A 21,045-nucleotide genomic window follows, 5' to 3' on the forward strand; every position below is an offset into this window, starting at 1 on the left:
GACCTCAGCACTACCTTCTTGATCCTGATTGACTTGGCACTATCACTAAATTTCAACGTATATTCAGAAGGGTGGGAATGAAGAATAGGGACGATCCGATCAGGTTTGTATTGCTATTTGATCACTAAAGTTTATAGTTGAAATGAGCACATTGACTACAGTATTCCACTTTCTGAAGGTTTCCAAAATGTTTTCAGAACTTACATACAAATAGGGAAGTTCGACTGCTTATTTAATAATGTATGTCACGTAATTTAAAGATAAACTTCAGAATGCTTTATTCAGCTGACAACTGTGTGAACATAACAAGTCTATTAAATTCAAATTCATTTTACTCATTTGAAACTGGTACTTAGATAGCTGATACTTTAAGTAATGGACTGAGTCATACAAACTGGTGTGACGGTCCTTACTGATACAGGCAATGTCACAGCTATTTACAGGTATCTGAACTGTGTTGAGGTGCTCACAAGTCGTAATAGGGACAATGAACTGAGCAAGTTCCAATAAATATGTTTCGAGATTTGTGTTTGATCACCAAGCTATTTTGTAGATCAATTGAAAACCTGTACAAATTCATTATTCATATGAAAACTACACGTCATTTACAATGACATTTGAAATAGTAGGTTATGAAAAATACCTCTGTAGAACAGAATGTTCACTTACAACAGAGAAATGGATAAATGCCACGTTCTTACAAAACAATCTGTACTACTCTCTCGGTCAGCTGTCTGTTGGAACATTGTGCAACACTGAATTGAAATTTTACTGATCGGAACGACGTGGACTGACAAGTTATATTTTCACAACTCGATGACCATCTACCAGCTTAATTAATCGATTTTGTCCTCCAAACAAATATTGATGAGAGCAGCTCATTACTATCACATATATCAAACCAATCACCAAGTTGATTTGGTTCCATATACAATCGAACACATTGTGAGATTGTATTTCTCCAATTCAGTAGACTTGATGATTTATTCGATGCAGTGGTATTGCTGTTCATCTCAGTTGTTGTAGGAATGCTCACAACTGGATACACAGTTTGATAAGAAATTACTGTGACGAGGAAGAACAGATTGACTGACATTGTTCATCTAATTAGTTGTGGAAGTGAAATCGGTTTATATTATGCACAACACAGTAGGTCGAGTAGTTGCATTGCTTATGCCATTTGCATATCGATCATGTGATGTGAAAAATATTTAGTTTGTAGGAAACGATGTGTCAACCGATCACATGCATCACATTCCCTATGCATGAGATATTATCATTACATAATCAGTTAGATTTGATTGCACAATGTTGTGAAGCAATAATATTCAACTCTACACCATCTTCGAATTTCAACATTTTCAAATCGAATGATTAACACTTGTTTAATTTGTGTATGTCAAATCATCTTATCATGATAATGAAATGAGAGCTTGATGCACGGTGACCAACTGTCAGTTTTCAGTGGAATCGAACATGTACACAATCCTGTGATCCAAAGTCGAGATCCCATGGAGTGAGACTTGATAAGGACCAGTGAAATGTTCACATGTATTGACATGACTAATGGATGTGTTGTTGATGCCAGTGTGTTATTATTGTCCTCTTGTCACGAAACATGTTCGAGCATGGTAGATACGATTGGAAGATTCTCTAGACAAACTGAAATTAGGAAGAATGTGATCGAACTGATGCAAAATGCTCATCTGTGTTGTGAATTTAGTATGCCGATTTGATCTTAGAGAATTTGTGGTAACCGATCACATGTGAAGTGAATGAGTGAGGTGTGGAATGACACCTATTTGTTATTTTGCGAAATTCATTGGACTAAACTTGATTGATCTACATATCATTCAATCGATACAAGAATGTGATGTGATGTGCACATTGATTGTATACTGTTGTTATCATACTGATAATGTCACCCAGTATATAATATCGTCTTCGTCAACAACTCAGGTTCATTAACAACACTGACGTTTCTCTCAGTCGATTAGTATCGATGTGATTAGCGCTTCTTAATCAATAGAATAATTCTAATTGACTTCAGATTTCGATGGCTTATCGATTGGATTTGTGAAACAACTTGATTATCGATCACTTATTTATTGTCTAGAGGTTTCCTGAAACATCTTAGAATATCTCTTAGAATCCTCTCAATTCAGCTTGTTTCCCTCCTAGTGTTCATTCGACTACGACCACTCTCCCTAAACGGTATTGTTTTGGAGATCTAAATATGAATTTATTGGTGTACGAATTGTGTAGCGATATCGCTTTCTTAGTGATTGCATTGCAGAAACAAATATGGAAGTTCTACAGATAAGATATCTCTCTATAACCCTGAATAAATAACTCATTTTTCCCCTAATAGATGATAGTAATAATGATAATAATGATAATGAACTGTTTCGAACTGTCGCATACTCTGACACCCATCAATTATGTCATACATTTTGTTCATGCACATCCAGAACACTTCACCTCGTGCAATTCATTTCAACTAGATAATACTTTACTGAAATAACAAAAGAAATCATACCATTGAAATCATGTCACTCTCAGTGTCAACTTGTAATGCGTTAATCTACACAATTGTTAAAAGTCTTGAAATTGTTAATTAAAATGTAATTGTTGATTAGTGATAGCATGATAGCAATACAAGTGTCAAGTAATGATTTCACTTAGTAATAATATCGACATTTTCACTGTCTTTCTCTGATGAACCTGGGTCAAATTCATTAGGTGTTTCGTCCCCAGAATTCCACTCCTGATTCAGTGCATCAACAATATTTTCCCCACTTTCATCAGACATCCTCGTTGACTCTCGTGGTATATTACAAGGTGAATGAACACTGTTTCTAGGCCATGTTAAACACTTCATTATGGATCCAACTGATCGTAGTCCACCTCGACGAATGACTGTAACACATGTATCTGGTTGAACTAGTATATATCGACCACGAAACATCACTTGCCTGTAAACAAGTACACAGTAATAAGAATACACATGTGACTGACTACATGGAAGTTTCAATATTGGTAAAACTGTTTGGAAAACAAACCACTTGAAATTATTTACCTTACATTGAACATCTGCACTGGTTTATCTAAACCCAATTATGGATTACTGTCATATAAATCCATCCAATAATCCCTGTTTTTGTAGAAGCTATATAGTCTCATGCATTTTACTGGCAGTGCGAGACTGTACAAAAGTCTTGTTTGTCTTTCTGAGCTATTCGAATTTGTGTGATCCTCGGTTGTAGTTTCCAACGTTTCAAGTGACCACACGGTGGAGCAAGATATCATCGTAACGAGCAACACTAAACAATTTGGCATTGTTCTTGATCAAATAGTGAAATCAACCATTGTGGGTCTGTTTATATCATTCATGTCAAAAGAATAAGGTGAAGTGTAGGATTTACGTGTGATTGTTTCGTGACGATTATGGGTTTCTAAATAAATAATATATTTGTAATATCTCAATGAGTCGAAATTTAGATTTTTCTGACTTTTCGTGACTTAGTGTAAGTCACTTCTTCAGAGAATAAATAACCTAATTAAAATTAATCCAAGTATAAATAGCACGTTGGAACAATGCAAGAATAATATTGGATCAATCAAAAACAGGTCTGAACAAGTTAATGTCATGTCATTCCGGTCAAGATGATTCATAAGCGATCTGTATGTAAATTTGTGCGTGTGGGTATTGTTCGATAAGATTTAAAGAATAAGGTTAAATGCGAGTGCATTGTATTAGTTTATGCTACTATATCTAACTAGATCACACGTATTCTTTAATTGGATGTCGATAAAATTAATTCACAGTAACATGATATGACCTATATAAAATAGCATATATAATGCAACTACTCGACCTACTGTGTTGTGCATAATATAAACCAATTTCACGTCCATAACTAATTAGATGAACAATGTCAGTCAATCTGTTCTTCCTCGTCACAGTAATTTCTTATCAAACTGTGTATCCAGTTGTGAGCATTCCTACAACAACTGAGATGAACAGCAATACCACTGCATTGAATAGATCATCAAGTCTACTGAATTGGAGAAATACAATCTCACAATGTGTTCGATTGTATATGGAACCAAATCAACTTGGTGATTGGTTTGATATATGTGATAGTAATGAGCTGCTCTCATCAACATTTGTTTGGAGAACCAAATCGATTTGTACAAGTGGAAATACGAATCCATTCAGAAAAACATATTGGTTAATATATGAGTAGGTTTGTCCAATTTGATATGATCCGTTGTGAGGTTTATGTTGTTAATGTGGATCTACGAAGCTTTGTCCACTTATCCGTTAATTCTATTCTCATGAAGTTATGTCACGGAATTCCTTGAAAACCACTAGAATTTAATAGTTATGCTTATAGTTTTTGATTCATGATACAATCACAACCAACTGTCATGATGATTTCCGGTTCTCTATGTGGTACATCTTGTATTGGTATACAGACAACATACTGTTTGGTGAATTTCCGTAAACTAACAAAATTGAAGATCACCATTCATTTTGTTGTGTAGAATTAAGAATTAGAATTAGTTGACTGGAGACACGAAAATAATTTCATTCAGTGATGATGAAGCGTTGTAGACCAGTCTGTGTGTGTGTGTGTATGTGTGTGGTGATGCATTTCGTCTTTCCAATCAATGTTATCAGTTGATTCACGAAATTCAGTTGGTCGACTTGCTTTAGATATTCCGATTAAATGACGAATAGAAAGAGTGTTTGCTTCGTTTTGAATATCTTCGGATAATAGGTAGGTAATTTGCCTAATTATCTGATGCTTCCATTGTCTCCTACCAACGATCGTCATATGTGAAAATATGAATATAAAATGAGATAAGATCAGTGAGAATATCAGTTAATTTTGTACACCTTCGCTGTCCTCGTTGGTAATGTAAACACATATGGTTTTCAGCAGAACAAGTTATGTGTTTATCTGTGATCAAATGATGACTCGCAAATTGTGGTTCAGTTGATCTACACTTAAGCAGCATCCGTTGAATGAATAAATAATGTGTAGAGTAGTTCTAGAGCAAATACATTCCACAGAACTGTGATACTTTCAGATCTATAAATAAATTGAATTAATTATCATCATGATTAATTTATGATTTTCATATCTACTTTTGCACGATTTTATCCATCTTTGTTTAGACGATCTCATTTCGCAGGACCTTACATACTACTCAGTGCCAGTAAATGTATTGACGATATAAATCAGTATAAACTTTCGGCAACTATGTCAATACTGATCTGTGTAGAGAAACTAACGGCAAAATGGGATGTGTTTGTTTCTTGTCAATATCCAAAACGACCATGGAGGGAATTTTTCCCAGTAAACTGGCACTCTGATTATAAAGTCATATCTAAATCTGGAACGCAATCAGCTGATGGAGCCGAAGTTTCCTCACTGGAAGAAATAGAAAGTTTGTTGGAACTACAGAAGAACAGTGTCAACAATAAATAATTACAAGTACAATCTCTTCGTTTTAATTCCGTTCGTCAAATATTGAGGTGAATGCGGATATCAGTCTAGTATGAGAGAGGAGAGAGAGAGAGAGAGAGAGCTGAAAATGATGTTTGTAATTGTTTTGAATCAATGGACGTAATTAGTTTGATCAGAATCACGATGAATATTGACTGATATTTATGACGGATAACAGTTCAATATCTATTGTTTTGTGTCTTTATACACCACTAGTTATCACGTAATTTATTCGCAAATGAAATTACTACTTATTCGCTCTTGTACTCTACTAATCCAATGACGTTCGTTCGGTCTGATCAGCCTAGCGTCCTATTAATCCATTGCTCGTCTAGCCCGTCCCTCTGAGTCTACAATGCCAACAACAGCTTCCACTATGCGAATTATTTATTTCAGTCATACTGGGTTCATATATCATTCAGACAGACCGCAAAGCACCATAAGTAGGAAATAACATTTATACACAATAAAGCCAGAAAGTGACTGTGAACGTGGGAGACCGAAATCAATAAACTGAGTATAACTTATGAACAGAAAATCATGTTATAATAATAATAATAATAATAATAATAATAATAATCTGTCGATCAAAACGAAGCTTCTAATAAGTGGAATATAGATATACATAATTTGATCACTGAATAGTTATACCACAGGAGTATATAGATAATATTAGTCCATTAATAGGTCTCAGGAATTACTCGTAATTTAATCCTCGCTAGGATATAACATATTGTTAGTGGTAGATGTTATTGGGAAAAGTGAATGTTAAACACCAAGTGTCAAGAATACGATAATGATGGTGTTCTAAACAATTTAACCTCCTAGTTCACCGACATTAATAAAGCTGGTTGATAATCATCGAGTTGTGAAAATATAACTTGTCAGTCCACGTCGTTCCAATCAGTAAAATTTCAATGCAGTGTTGTTCAATGTTCCAACAGAGAGTTGACCGAGAGAGTAGTACAGATTGTTTTGTAAGAACGTGGCATTTATCCAATTCTCTGTTGTAAGTGAACATTCTGTTCTCCAGAGTTATTTATCATGACCTACTATTTGAAATGTCATTGTAAATAACGTACAGTTATCATATGAATAATGAATTTGTAAAGGTACATAATGAATGATTTCCACTCACTGGTCAATGAGAATGACTCTACAAATAATTGATGGTTACTGTGAGAACTCATAGACGTTCAACACATTAACCAAATTTGGTTTTGAGGGAACACATATGCTAGACTGAATTGCAGATTAAAAAGAAATAACTACACTCTTTTATTGATTACGTATTTCACTTATCTTACCATACTACTTGGTATTGTACAGTAGATTAAATGATTATCAATCAATTTGAAGCCTTCCTCTCTGATTTCTTTGTTGAAATGAACTGCTCATCTTAAATATTGTCGATTTTTCTGAAGTTTCGAACCACTTTATTGTTTGTAGTTGTATCGCCTATCTCATTTGATTGTTTACTCCCTTTGAAGTATCCTAATACTCTGTAGAAATTTACTGTAGACAGCTTGTTTATTTCGAATCGATGGATACTGATTCACTCTGTTAACTGCTTACATGCTTCTTAGTCTGTTGAAAAATGAGACATAAGACAGGGAAAACAGGAATTTCAGGACACTTGAATGTTTATTAGTGAATTAGGAAAGGAGTTTTCATGGATAATTCACTTATTACAATCCTTTCATTTGATCACATTATCTGATGTCAAATATAGTTATGTCATCACTTTTATCTTATTCTTAACTTGACTCGTATACAAGTTGAATAGATTGCATAGGTAGTTTACATGGTGAATTGAATTGTTTTCATCTTATACTAATAAGCATTTACCGGTTAGCTTAAAAGTGAGACTTGTGAACTTTGAATATCCACATGAAAGATCGCATGTAGCCAAACATTAATTTAGGTAAACGTTTATTGCTTATATTGCACAAAGTTAGCGGATACACTTCGAAGGATTTTGTTCAAGATAAGAGAAGAAAATGATTAGCGATATGAGTATCATACTAATTGAGTTGTCGATTTTAAATTACGTTTAAATTTGAACAATACTCCGTTGTGCTATCACACTATATAATAGGTATATACTTTGTCCATTAAACTATGCAATGCAATTATATTCGATAGAGTAAATTTCTAGTACCGAGATATAGTAGATATTGTCAGATTTTGTATATAATTTTACTTACAAATTGATTGACTGACTCAATAAATGACTAGCTGACTGATCGTGGATAAACAACTATTGAAAACCAGCAAACATTGCGTAGCTGTTTTTCTTAGTGAATTTTCTATAGAACAATGTGCAATGAACTCGCATAAGGTCAGGGGTTATTCTATGAAGAGCACAGAATCTCAAAGCACAACTGTGATCAAACTGTCTACATTTCACCTCAATTAATGTCCACTCAGACTATGATTTATAATTACTTATCACTGTCCATAATTATGTTTCCAATAACTGGATGCGAACAGGAGAGAGATTTTGATATGTGAATATTTGGAATTAGCATAGAATAATATTCTCCCATGTAAAATGAAAACCAGATATTTAGAGTGAAAGAGAATTGGTGACACTGAATAAATAGAAATGATCTATGTCAGTCAACGCTGTGATGGTAAATGTTTCTCTGTGATTGTCGTTTCAATGATGGATTTCGTGCAACAACTATATCGATGCCTAATTACCACTAACTATTTCGTTATGATACACCAAAATGTGCTTGTGCACATGATGATGTGAGTTATGTGTATATGAAATATTGGAATGTGTATGAGTGATTTTCTGTGGTTGACTCAGTTACATAATACATTGCATGACGTAGTTCTCATGAATGGTGTGTTTTGTTGCTGGTAAGCAATATTAGGCAAATTTGATTGTAATGCATGACCGATGGGGATCAAGAAACAACATTAAAGCCAGCATGCAAATATCCAACTAATAACATCATTCTCCTCTTCACCATCACTTAGTTCAATAAACAAAGTGTGATAGATTTGTTGAGAAGCGTTAGATTAGTGAGATATTGATTCATGTGCCATTGTGGATGCTAGTCGGTTATAAGAGTACTCAATGAATTGGTGGTTGGAGTAATGTTTAAATGTAATGTTCATTAGCAAAATAAACCAATGTGAAGAGATTATTTTGACACATGTGTGAGAGTATTGGTACTCTCAAGAACAAATATTTGAATACTGATGATGATTAGTTTTCATTCAGCTACCTAGTGGTCAACAAAATAGTATAGACCAAATATTTGGAAGGCATTTTGTAGTACATGTTTTGCTGAACAGACCAAACAAAGATCCAAGTCAAAATGACATGGAGCCTTACGGATAAACTTCTCTATTACATTCAAGATAAAATAAATAACGAGAAATCAGTGAAAGTTATACTACCTTGTAGTTTACTGTATTTTACATAATAAATTACGCATCGATATTTGATATGTTCTGGTTGACTGGAATGCGCCAACTGTTGTCTAGACACAAGGAAATTCAATATATCCATCGTGACCTCAGCACTACCTTCTTGATCCTGATTGCCTTAGCACTATCACTAAATTTCAACGTATATTCACAAGGGTGGTTAATGGATTTATGTTTCGGTCAATTTTTACCCTGTGTTATTGATCGATTGAAGTGACAGCTAAACACGTACGGACGGCCTAGAGTCTCGATTGGTCCCACTTCCCTGTCTAGCCCATTTAGTTGAGTCCAAAACACAAGCCACAGCCTCGGAGATATGAATCATCATATTTCAAACATACTTTGTTTATATACCAATCAAACATACCACATCGTACCACAAAAATAGAAAACAACATTTTGTACAATATTCAACGAGTGAACAGGTATCGACCAATAGGAAATGTCCATTTAAAGTCCAAGGCCATCATTGGACTTAACATGATAATTATTGGTCTATTCCTCTGCATCCACAACACCTCCCCTTTTTTTTGAAGATCCGGAGTTGATATCCGGATTTTGAAATTTTCTGGGTTCATCCTCCCCCACGAAATAATGTTGGGTCCTCATATCCCCAAGTTAAAATCAATTTGACTTTATTTAACACATAATTGTCACATGAAACAGAGAAGTCACTAAAAGTGATTAAGTAGTGTGGACCAACGTCGCTTGATATGAGGTCATCAACGTTCGATTCTTCTGGAACATTATCATAGAATTCCTTGAAAATCTCATTTGTGGATAGTTGATCACTGGGATAATTAACACCTATCAAAATTGTATTAAACTTGTGATCATCATTTGGTGCATTTAACACATTTTCTGGTACAAGAGGATCTAGATAATAAGATTCATCACAATCTTCTGTTGTTGACTGATGAGGACCGTTTGGAGCAGCTAGACTCAGTATACTGCACGATTTGTTTCCTGTTTCCTTGTGAGAGGGTACTGTAATTAATTTATGAGCATTTATTAAGAGATCTTCTTCCTGTGAGCTGGGTACATCACTGTCTCTACACGTTTCAGGAACACTGGGATTTGAACCCACGACAGGGAATGTTTCTGAATTTGACATTTCTGGACAACTGGGCGGATCATGAATGACTTTCTCGTTTACATCACTGGTCGTCCGGGATTCACAGAGGCTTTTATAAACAGCTTCATATGTTCTGCAGTTGTTTTCCATCTCAGTTTGCAGATGAGAAATGAACTTACTAACTTCTGTTGCATCTTCGAAACATGGAAAATTTACCAACAGTGTGCGTAAATTTTCTAAAAAATTTAACTGGCTATTTTTGAAACACTGCTGTTGTTGCTCAAGTAGAAGCTGTAATTGGCCGGAAAACGTAGTCATTTTTTTCTTTTCTGTACCAGCAATGAAAATTAACTGTAGGAATAATGACCAACGTTGCTCAAGGACGCTGATGACAATCTGGATGCTGATTGGTTGAAACAATTAGCCTGAATCTCGTCCAATTACAAGGTTCAAAATTTTTCTACATCCCCGTCGCCAATTGTTATGGCTTTATGTTGCGGTCAATTTTTACCCTGTGTTATTGATCGATTGCAGTGACAGCTAAACACGTACGGGCGGCCTAGAGTCTCGATTGGTCCCACTTCCCTGTCTAGCCCATTTAGTTGAGTCCAAAACACAAGCCACAGCCTCGGAGATATGAATCATCATATTTCAAACATACTTTGTTTATATACCAATCAAACATACCACATCGTACCACAAAAATAGAAAACAACATTTTGTACAATATTCAACGAGTGAACAGGTATCGACCAATAGGAAATGTCCATTTAAAGTCCAAGGCCATCATTGGACTTAACATGATAATTATTGGTCTATTCCTCTGCATCCACAACACCTCCCCTTTTTTTTGAAGATCCGGAGTTGATATCCGGATTTTGAAATTTTCTGGGTTCATCCTCCCCCACGAAATAATGTTGGGTCCTCATATCCCCAAGTTAAAATCAATTTGACTTTATTTAACACATAATTGTCACATGAAACAGAGAAGTCACTAAAAGTGATTAAGTAGTGTGGACCAACGTCGCTTGATATGAGGTCATCAACGTTCGATTCTTCTGGAACATTATCATAGAATTCCTTGAAAATCTCATTTGTGGATAGTTGATCACTGGGATAATTAACACCTATCAAAATTGTATTAAACTTGTGATCATCATTTGGTGCATTTAACACATTTTCTGGTACAAGAGGATCTAGATAATAAGATTCATCACAATCTTCTGTTGTTGACTGATGAGGACCGTTTGGAGCAGCTAGACTCAGTATACTGCACGATTTGTTTCCTGTTTCCTTGTGAGAGGGTACTGTAATTAATTTATGAGCATTTATTAAGAGATCTTCTTCCTGTGAGCTGGGTACATCACTGTCTCTACACGTTTCAGGAACACTGGGATTTGAACCCACGACAGGGAATGTTTCTGAATTTGACATTTCTGGACAACTGGGCGGATCATGAATGACTTTCTCGTTTACATCACTGGTCGTCCGGGATTCACAGAGGCTTTTATAAACAGCTTCATATGTTCTGCAGTTGTTTTCCATCTCAGTTTGCAGATGAGAAATGAACTTACTAACTTCTGTTGCATCTTCGAAACATGGAAAATTTACCAACAGTGTGCGTAAATTTTCTAAAAAATTTAACTGGCTATTTTTGAAACACTGCTGTTGTTGCTCAAGTAGAAGCTGTAATTGGCCGGAAAACGTAGTCATTTTTTTCTTTTCTGTACCAGCAATGAAAATTAACTGTAGGAATAATGACCAACGTTGCTCAAGGACGCTGATGACAATCTGGATGCTGATTGGTTGAAACAATTAGCCTGAATCTCGTCCAATTACAAGGTTCAAAATTTTTCTACATCCCCGTCGCCAATTGTTATGGCTTTATGTTGCGGTCAATTTTTACCCTGTGTTATTGATCGATTGCAGTGACAGCTAAACACGTACGGGCGGCCTAGAGTCTCGATTGGTCCCACTTCCCTGTCTAGCCCATTTAGTTGAGTCCAAAACACAAGCCACAGCCTCGGAGATATGAATCATCATATTTCAAACATACTTTGTTTATATACCAATCAAACATACCACATCGTACCACAAAAATAGAAAACAACATTTTGTACAATATTCAACGAGTGAACAGGTATCGACCAATAGGAAATGTCCATTTAAAGTCCAAGGCCATCATTGGACTTAACATGATAATTATTGGTCTATTCCTCTGCATCCACAACACCTCCCCTTTTTTTTGAAGATCCGGAGTTGATATCCGGATTTTGAAATTTTCTGGGTTCATCCTCCCCCACGAAATAATGTTGGGTCCTCATATCCCCAAGTTAAAATCAATTTGACTTTATTTAACACATAATTGTCACATGAAACAGAGAAGTCACTAAAAGTGATTAAGTAGTGTGGACCAACGTCGCTTGATATGAGGTCATCAACGTTCGATTCTTCTGGAACATTATCATAGAATTCCTTGAAAATCTCATTTGTGGATAGTTGATCACTGGGATAATTAACACCTATCAAAATTGTATTAAACTTGTGATCATCATTTGGTGCATTTAACACATTTTCTGGTACAAGAGGATCTAGATAATAAGATTCATCACAATCTTCTGTTGTTGACTGATGAGGACCGTTTGGAGCAGCTAGACTCAGTATACTGCACGATTTGTTTCCTGTTTCCTTGTGAGAGGGTACTGTAATTAATTTATGAGCATTTATTAAGAGATCTTCTTCCTGTGAGCTGGGTACATCACTGTCTCTACACGTTTCAGGAACACTGGGATTTGAACCCACGACAGGGAATGTTTCTGAATTTGACATTTCTGGACAACTGGGCGGATCATGAATGACTTTCTCGTTTACATCACTGGTCGTCCGGGATTCACAGAGGCTTTTATAAACAGCTTCATATGTTCTGCAGTTGTTTTCCATCTCAGTTTGCAGATGAGAAATGAACTTACTAACTTCTGTTGCATCTTCGAAACATGGAAAATTTACCAACAGTGTGCGTAAATTTTCTAAAAAATTTAACTGGCTATTTTTGAAACACTGCTGTTGTTGCTCAAGTAGAAGCTGTAATTGGCCGGAAAACGTAGTCATTTTTTTCTTTTCTGTACCAGCAATGAAAATTAACTGTAGGAATAATGACCAACGTTGCTCAAGGACGCTGATGACAATCTGGATGCTGATTGGTTGAAACAATTAGCCTGAATCTCGTCCAATTACAAGGTTCAAAATTTTTCTACATCCCCGTCGCCAATTGTTATGGCTTTATGTTGCGGTCAATTTTTACCCTGTGTTATTGATCGATTGCAGTGACAGCTAAACACGTACGGGCGGCCTAGAGTCTCGATTGGTCCCACTTCCCTGTCTAGCCCATTTAGTTGAGTCCAAAACACAAGCCACAGCCTCGGAGATATGAATCATCATATTTCAAACATACTTTGTTTATATACCAATCAAACATACCACATCGTACCACAAAAATAGAAAACAACATTTTGTACAATATTCAACGAGTGAACAGGTATCGACCAATAGGAAATGTCCATTTAAAGTCCAAGGCCATCATTGGACTTAACATGATAATTATTGGTCTATTCCTCTGCATCCACAACACCTCCCTTTTTTTGAAGATCCGGAGTTGATATCCGGATTTTGAAATTTTCTGGGTTCATCCTCCCCCACGAAATAATGTTGGGTCCTCATATCCCCAAGTTAAAATCAATTTGACTTTATTTAACACATAATTGTCACATGAAACAGAGAAGTCACTAAAAGTGATTAAGTAGTGTGGACCAACGTCGCTTGATATGAGGTCATCAACGTTCGATTCTTCTGGAACATTATCATAGAATTCCTTGAAAATCTCATTTGTGGATAGTTGATCACTGGGATAATTAACACCTATCAAAATTGTATTAAACTTGTGATCATCATTTGGTGCATTTAACACATTTTCTGGTACAAGAGGATCTAGATAATAAGATTCATCACAATCTTCTGTTGTTGACTGATGAGGACCGTTTGGAGCAGCTAGACTCAGTATACTGCACGATTTGTTTCCTGTTTCCTTGTGAGAGGGTACTGTAATTAATTTATGAGCATTTATTAAGAGATCTTCTTCCTGTGAGCTGGGTACATCACTGTCTCTACACGTTTCAGGAACACTGGGATTTGAACCCACGACAGGGAATGTTTCTGAATTTGACATTTCTGGACAACTGGGCGGATCATGAATGACTTTCTCGTTTACATCACTGGTCGTCCGGGATTCACAGAGGCTTTTATAAACAGCTTCATATGTTCTGCAGTTGTTTTCCATCTCAGTTTGCAGATGAGAAATGAACTTACTAACTTCTGTTGCATCTTCGAAACATGGAAAATTTACCAACAGTGTGCGTAAATTTTCTAAAAAATTTAACTGGCTATTTTTGAAACACTGCTGTTGTTGCTCAAGTAGAAGCTGTAATTGGCCGGAAAACGTAGTCATTTTTTTCTTTTCTGTACCAGCAATGAAAATTAACTGTAGGAATAATGACCAACGTTGCTCAAGGACGCTGATGACAATCTGGATGCTGATTGGTTGAAACAATTAGCCTGAATCTCGTCCAATTACAAGGTTCAAAATTTTTCTACATCCCCGTCGCCAATTGTTATGGCTTTATGTTGCGGTCAATTTTTACCCTGTGTTATTGATCGATTGCAGTGACAGCTAAACACGTACGGACGGCCTAGAGTCTCGATTGGTCCCACTTCCCTGTCTAGCCCATTTAGTTGAGTCCAAAACACAAGCCACAGCCTCGGAGATATGAATCATCATATTTCAAACATACTTTGTTTATATACCAATCAAACATACCACATCGTACCACAAAAATAGAAAACAACATTTTGTACAATATTCAACGAGTGAACAGGTATCGACCAATAGGAAATGTCCATTTAAAGTCCAAGGCCATCATTGGACTTAACATGATAATTATTGGTCTATTCCTCTGCATCCACAACACCTCCCCTTTTTTTTGAAGATCCGGAGTTGATATCCGGATTTTGAAATTTTCTGGGTTCATCCTCCCCCACGAAATAATGTTGGGTCCTCATATCCCCAAGTTAAAATCAATTTGACTTTATTTAACACATAATTGTCACATGAAACAGAGAAGTCACTAAAAGTGATTAAGTAGTGTGGACCAACGTCGCTTGATATGAGGTCATCAACGTTCGATTCTTCTGGAACATTATCATAGAATTCCTTGAAAATCTCATTTGTGGATAGTTGATCACTGGGATAATTAACACCTATCAAAATTGTATTAAACTTGTGATCATCATTTGGTGCATTTAACACATTTTCTGGTACAAGAGGATCTAGATAATAAGATTCATCACAATCTTCTGTTGTTGACTGATGAGGACCGTTTGGAGCAGCTAGACTCAGTATACTGCACGATTTGTTTCCTGTTTCCTTGTGAGAGGGTACTGTAATTAATTTATGAGCATTTATTAAGAGATCTTCTTCCTGTGAGCTGGGTACATCACTGTCTCTACACGTTTCAGGAACACTGGGATTTGAACCCACGACAGGGAATGTTTCTGAATTTGACATTTCTGGACAACTGGGCGGATCATGAATGACTTTCTCGTTTACATCACTGGTCGTCCGGGATTCACAGAGGCTTTTATAAACAGCTTCATATGTTCTGCAGTTGTTTTCCATCTCAGTTTGCAGATGAGAAATGAACTTACTAACTTCTGTTGCATCTTCGAAACATGGAAAATTTACCAACAGTGTGCGTAAATTTTCTAAAAAATTTAACTGGCTATTTTTGAAACACTGCTGTTGTTGCTCAAGTAGAAGCTGTAATTGGCCGGAAAACGTAGTCATTTTTTTCTTTTCTGTACCAGCAATGAAAATTAACTGTAGGAATAATGACCAACGTTGCTCAAGGACGCTGATGACAATCTGGATGCTGATTGGTTGAAACAATTAGCCTGAATCTCGTCCAATTACAAGGTTCAAAATTTTTCTACATCCCCGTCGCCAATTGTTATGGCTTTATGTTGCGGTCAATTTTTACCCTGTGTTATTGATCGATTGCAGTGACAGCTAAACACGTACGGACGGCCTAGAGTCTCGATTGGTCCCACTTCCCTGTCTAGCCCATTTAGTTGAGTCCAAAACACAAGCCACAGCCTCGGAGATATGAATCATCATATTTCAAACATACTTTGTTTATATACCAATCAAACATACCACATCGTACCACAAAAATAGAAAACAACATTTTGTACAATATTCAACGAGTGAACAGGTATCGACCAATAGGAAATGTCCATTTAAAGTCCAAGGCCATCATTGGACTTAACATGATAATTATTGGTCTATTCCTCTGCATCCACAACACCTCCCCTTTTTTTTGAAGATCCGGAGTTGATATCCGGATTTTGAAATTTTCTGGGTTCATCCTCCCCCACGAAATAATGTTGGGTCCTCATATCCCCAAGTTAAAATCAATTTGACTTTATTTAACACATAATTGTCACATGAAACAGAGAAGTCACTAAAAGTGATTAAGTAGTGTGGACCAACGTCGCTTGATATGAGGTCATCAACGTTCGATTCTTCTGGAACATTATCATAGAATTCCTTGAAAATCTCATTTGTGGATAGTTGATCACTGGGATAATTAACACCTATCAAAATTGTATTAAACTTGTGATCATCATTTGGTGCATTTAACACATTTTCTGGTACAAGAGGATCTAGATAATAAGATTCATCACAATCTTCTGTTGTTGACTGATGAGGACCGTTTGGAGCAGCTAGACTCAGTATACTGCACGATTTGTTTCCTGTTTCCTTGTGAGAGGGTACTGTAATTAATTTATGAGCATTTATTAAGAGATCTTCTTCCTGTGAGCTGGGTACATCACTGTCTCTACACGTTTCAGGAACACTGGGATTTGAACCCACGACAGGGAATGTTTCTGAATTTGACATTTCTGGACAACTGGGCGGATCATGAATGACTTTCTCGTTTACATCACTGGTCGTCCGGGATTCACAGAGGCTTTTATAAACAGCTTCATATGTTCTGCAGTTGTTTTCCATCTCAGTTTGCAGATGAGAAATGAACTTACTAACTTCTGTTGCATCTTCGAAACATGGAAAATTTACCAACAGTGTGCGTAAATTTTCTAAAAAATTTAACTGGCTATTTTTGAAACACTGCTGTTGTTGCTCAAGTAGAAGCTGTAATTGGCCGGAAAACGTAGTCATTTTTTTCTTTTCTGTACCAGCAATGAAAATTAACTGTAGGAATAATGACCAACGTTGCTCAAGGACGCTGATGACAATCTGGATGCTGATTGGTTGAAACAATTAGCCTGAATCTCGTCCAATTACAAGGTTCAAAATTTTTCTACATCCCCGTCGCCAATTGTTATGGCTTTATGTTGCGGTCAATTTTTACCCTGTGTTATTGATCGATTGCAGTGACAGCTAAACACGTACGGACGGCCTAGAGTCTCGATTGGTCCCACTTCCCTGTCTAGCCCATTTAGTTGAGTCCAAAACACAAGCCACAGCCTCGGAGATATGAATCATCATATTTCAAACATACTTTGTTTATATACCAATCAAACATACCACATCGTACCACAAAAATAGAAAACAACATTTTGTACAATATTCAACGAGTGAACAGGTATCGACCAATAGGAAATGTCCATTTAAAGTCCAAGGCCATCATTGGACTTAACATGATAATTATTGGTCTATTCCTCTGCATCCACAACACCTCCCCTTTTTTTGAAGATCCGGAGTTGATATCCGGATTTTGAAATTTTCTGGGTTCATCCTCCCCCACGAAATAATGTTGGGTCCTCATATCCCCAAGTTAAAATCAATTTGACTTTATTTAACACATAATTGTCACATGAAACAGAGAAGTCACTAAAAGTGATTAAGTAGTGTGGACCAACGTCGCTTGATATGAGGTCATCAACGTTCGATTCTTCTGGAACATTATCATAGAATTCCTTGAAAATCTCATTTGTGGATAGTTGATCACTGGGATAATTAACACCTATCAAAATTGTATTAAACTTGTGATCATCATTTGGTGCATTTAACACATTTTCTGGTACAAGAGGATCTAGATAATAAGATTCATCACAATCTCCTGTTGTTGACTGATGAGGACCGTTTGGAGCAGCTAGACTCAGTATACTGCACGATTTGTTTCCTGTTTCCTTGTGAGAGGGTACTGTAATTAATTTATGAGCATGTAATAAGAGATCTTCTTTCTGTGAGTTGGGTACATCACTGTCTGTACACGTTTCAGGAACAGTGGGATTTGAACCCACGACAGGGAATGTTTCGGAATTTGACATTTCTGGACAACTGGGCGGATCATGAATGACTTTCTCGTTTACATCACTGGTCGTCCGGGATTCACAGAGGCTTTTATAAACAGCTTCATATGTTCTGCAGTTGTTTTCCATCTCAGTTTGCAGATGAGAAATGAACTTACTAACTTCTGTTGCATCTTCGAAACATGGAAAATTTACCAACAGTGTGCGTAAATTTTCTAAAAATTTAACTGGCTATTTTTGAAACACTGCTGTTGTTGCTCAAGTAGAAGCTGTAATTGGCCGGAAAACGTAGTCATTTTTTTCTTTTCTGTACCAGCAATGAAAATTAACTGTAGGAATAATGACCAACGTTGCTCAAGGACGCTGATGACAATCTGGATGCTGATTGGTTGAAACAATTAGCCTGAATCTCGTCCAATTACAAGGTTCAAAATTTTTCTACATCCCCGTCGCCAATTGTTATGGCTTTATGTTGCGGTCAATTTTTACCCTGTGTTATTGATCGATTGCAGTGACACGTAAACACGTACGGACGGCCTAGAGTCTCGATTGGTCCCACTTCCCTGTCTAGCCCAGTTAGTTGAGTCCAGAACACAAGCCACAGCCTCGGAGATATGAATCATCATATTTCAAACATACTTTGTTTATATACCAATCAAACATACCACATCGTACCACAAAAATAGAAAACAACATTTTGTACAATATTCAACGAGTGAACAGGTATCGACCAATAGGAAATGTCCATTTAAAGTCCAAGGCCACCATTGGACTTAACATGATAATTATTGGTCTATTCCTCCGCATCTACAACACCTCCCCTTTTTTTGAAGATCCGGAGTTGATATCCGGATTTTGAAATTTTCTGGGTTCATCCTCCCCCACGAAATAACGTTGGGTCCTCATATCCCTAAGTTAAAACTAATTTGACTTTATTTAACATATAATCGTCACATGGAACAGAGAAGTCACTAAAAGTGATTAAGTAGTGTGGACCAACGTCGCTTGATATGAGGTCATCAACGTTTGATTCTTCTGGAACATTATCATAGAATTCCTTGAAAATCTCATTTGTGGATAGTTGATCACTGAGATAATCAACATCTATCAAAATTGTATTAGATTTCTGATCATCATTTGATGCATCTAACACATTTTCTGGCACAAGAGGATCTAGATAATAAGATTCATCAGAATCTCCTGTTGTTGACTGATGAGGACCGTTTGGAGCAGCTAGACTCAGTATACTGCACGATTTGTTTCCTGTTTCCTTGTGAGAGGGTACTGTAATTAATTTATGAGCATGTAATAAGAGATCTTCTTTCTGTGAGTTGGGTACATCACTGTCTGTACACGTTTCAGGAACAGTGGGATTTGAACCCACGACAGGGAATGTTTCGGAATTTGACATTTCTGGACAACTGGGCGGATCATGAATGACTTTCTCGTTTACATCACTGGTCGTCCGGGATTCACAGAGGCTTTTATAAACAGCTTCATATGTTCTGCAGCTGTTTTCCAGCTCAGTCTGCAGATGAGAAATGAACTTACCAACTTCTGTTGCATTTCCGAAACATGGAAAATTTACCAACAGTGTGCGTAAATCTTCTAGAAAATTCAACTGGCTATTTTTGAAACATTGCTGTTGTTGCTCAAGTAGAAGCTGTAATTGGCCGGAAAACGTAGTCATTTTTTTCTTTTCTGCACCAGCAATGAAAATTAACTGTAGGAATAATGACAAATGTTGCTCAAGGACGCTGATGATAAATCTGGACTCTGATTGGTCGAAACAATTAGCCTGAATCTCGTCCAATTACAAGGTTCAAAATTTTTCTCCATCCCCGTCGCCAATTGTTATGACTTTAGGTTGCGGTCGATTTTTACCCTGTGCTAATTGTTGTGTCCTTGACTGAAGAGATTAGAGAACATCGTATTGCAGTGACAATGACACGTAAACACGTACGGACGGCCTAGAGTCTCGATTGGTCCCACTTCCCTGTCTAGCCCAGTTAGTTGAGTCCAGAACACAAGTCACAGCCTCTGAGATATGAATCATTATATTTCAAACATACTTTGTTTATATACCAATCAAGCATACCACATCGTACCATAAAAATAGAAAACAACATTTTGTACAATATTCAACAAGTGAACAGATATCGACCAATAGAAAATGTCCATTTAAAGTCCAAGGACACCATTGGACTTAACATGATAATTATTGGTCTATTCCTCCGCATCTACAACACCTCCCCTTTTTTTTGAAGATCCGGAGTTGATATCCGGATTTTGAAATTTTCTGGGTTCATCCTCCCCCACGAAATAATGTTGGGTCCTCATATCCACAAGTTAAAATTAATTTGACTTTATTTAACACATAATTGTCACATGGAACAGAGAAATCACTAAAAGTGATTAAGTAGTGTGGACCAACGTCGCTTGATATGAGGTCATCAACGTTCGATTCTTCTGGAGCATTATCATAGAATTCCTTGAAAATCTCATTTGTGGATAGTTGATCACTGAGATAATCAACATCTATCAAAATTGTATTAGATTTCTGATCATCATTTGATGCATCTAACACATTTTCTGGTACAAGAGGATCTAGATAAT

General features: G+C 36.5%; 1 protein-coding gene across 1 annotated transcript; it reads left to right on the forward strand.

The window, feature by feature from the left end:
- The first annotated feature begins 3,888 nt into the window (after positions 1-3,888).
- MS3_00002525 (uncharacterized protein) lies at positions 3,889-5,776 on the forward strand. Its single transcript, XM_051210122.1, has one exon. The coding sequence runs from the start codon at positions 5,142-5,144 to the stop codon at positions 5,499-5,501; it is 360 nt and encodes a 119-aa protein (XP_051064095.1). The 5' UTR covers positions 3,889-5,141; the 3' UTR covers positions 5,502-5,776.
- The last annotated feature ends 15,269 nt before the right edge of the window (positions 5,777-21,045 follow it).

Source organism: Schistosoma haematobium, assembly GCF_000699445.3.
Source record: "Schistosoma haematobium chromosome Unknown HiC_scaffold_194, whole genome shotgun sequence".
Taxonomy (NCBI): domain Eukaryota; kingdom Metazoa; phylum Platyhelminthes; class Trematoda; order Strigeidida; family Schistosomatidae; genus Schistosoma; species Schistosoma haematobium.

Excerpts from the sequence above, each read along its gene's own strand:
- MS3_00002525 (XM_051210122.1), top strand. The coding sequence starts at position 5,142 with ATGATTTTCATATCTACTTTTGCACGATTTTATCCATCTTTGTTTAGA.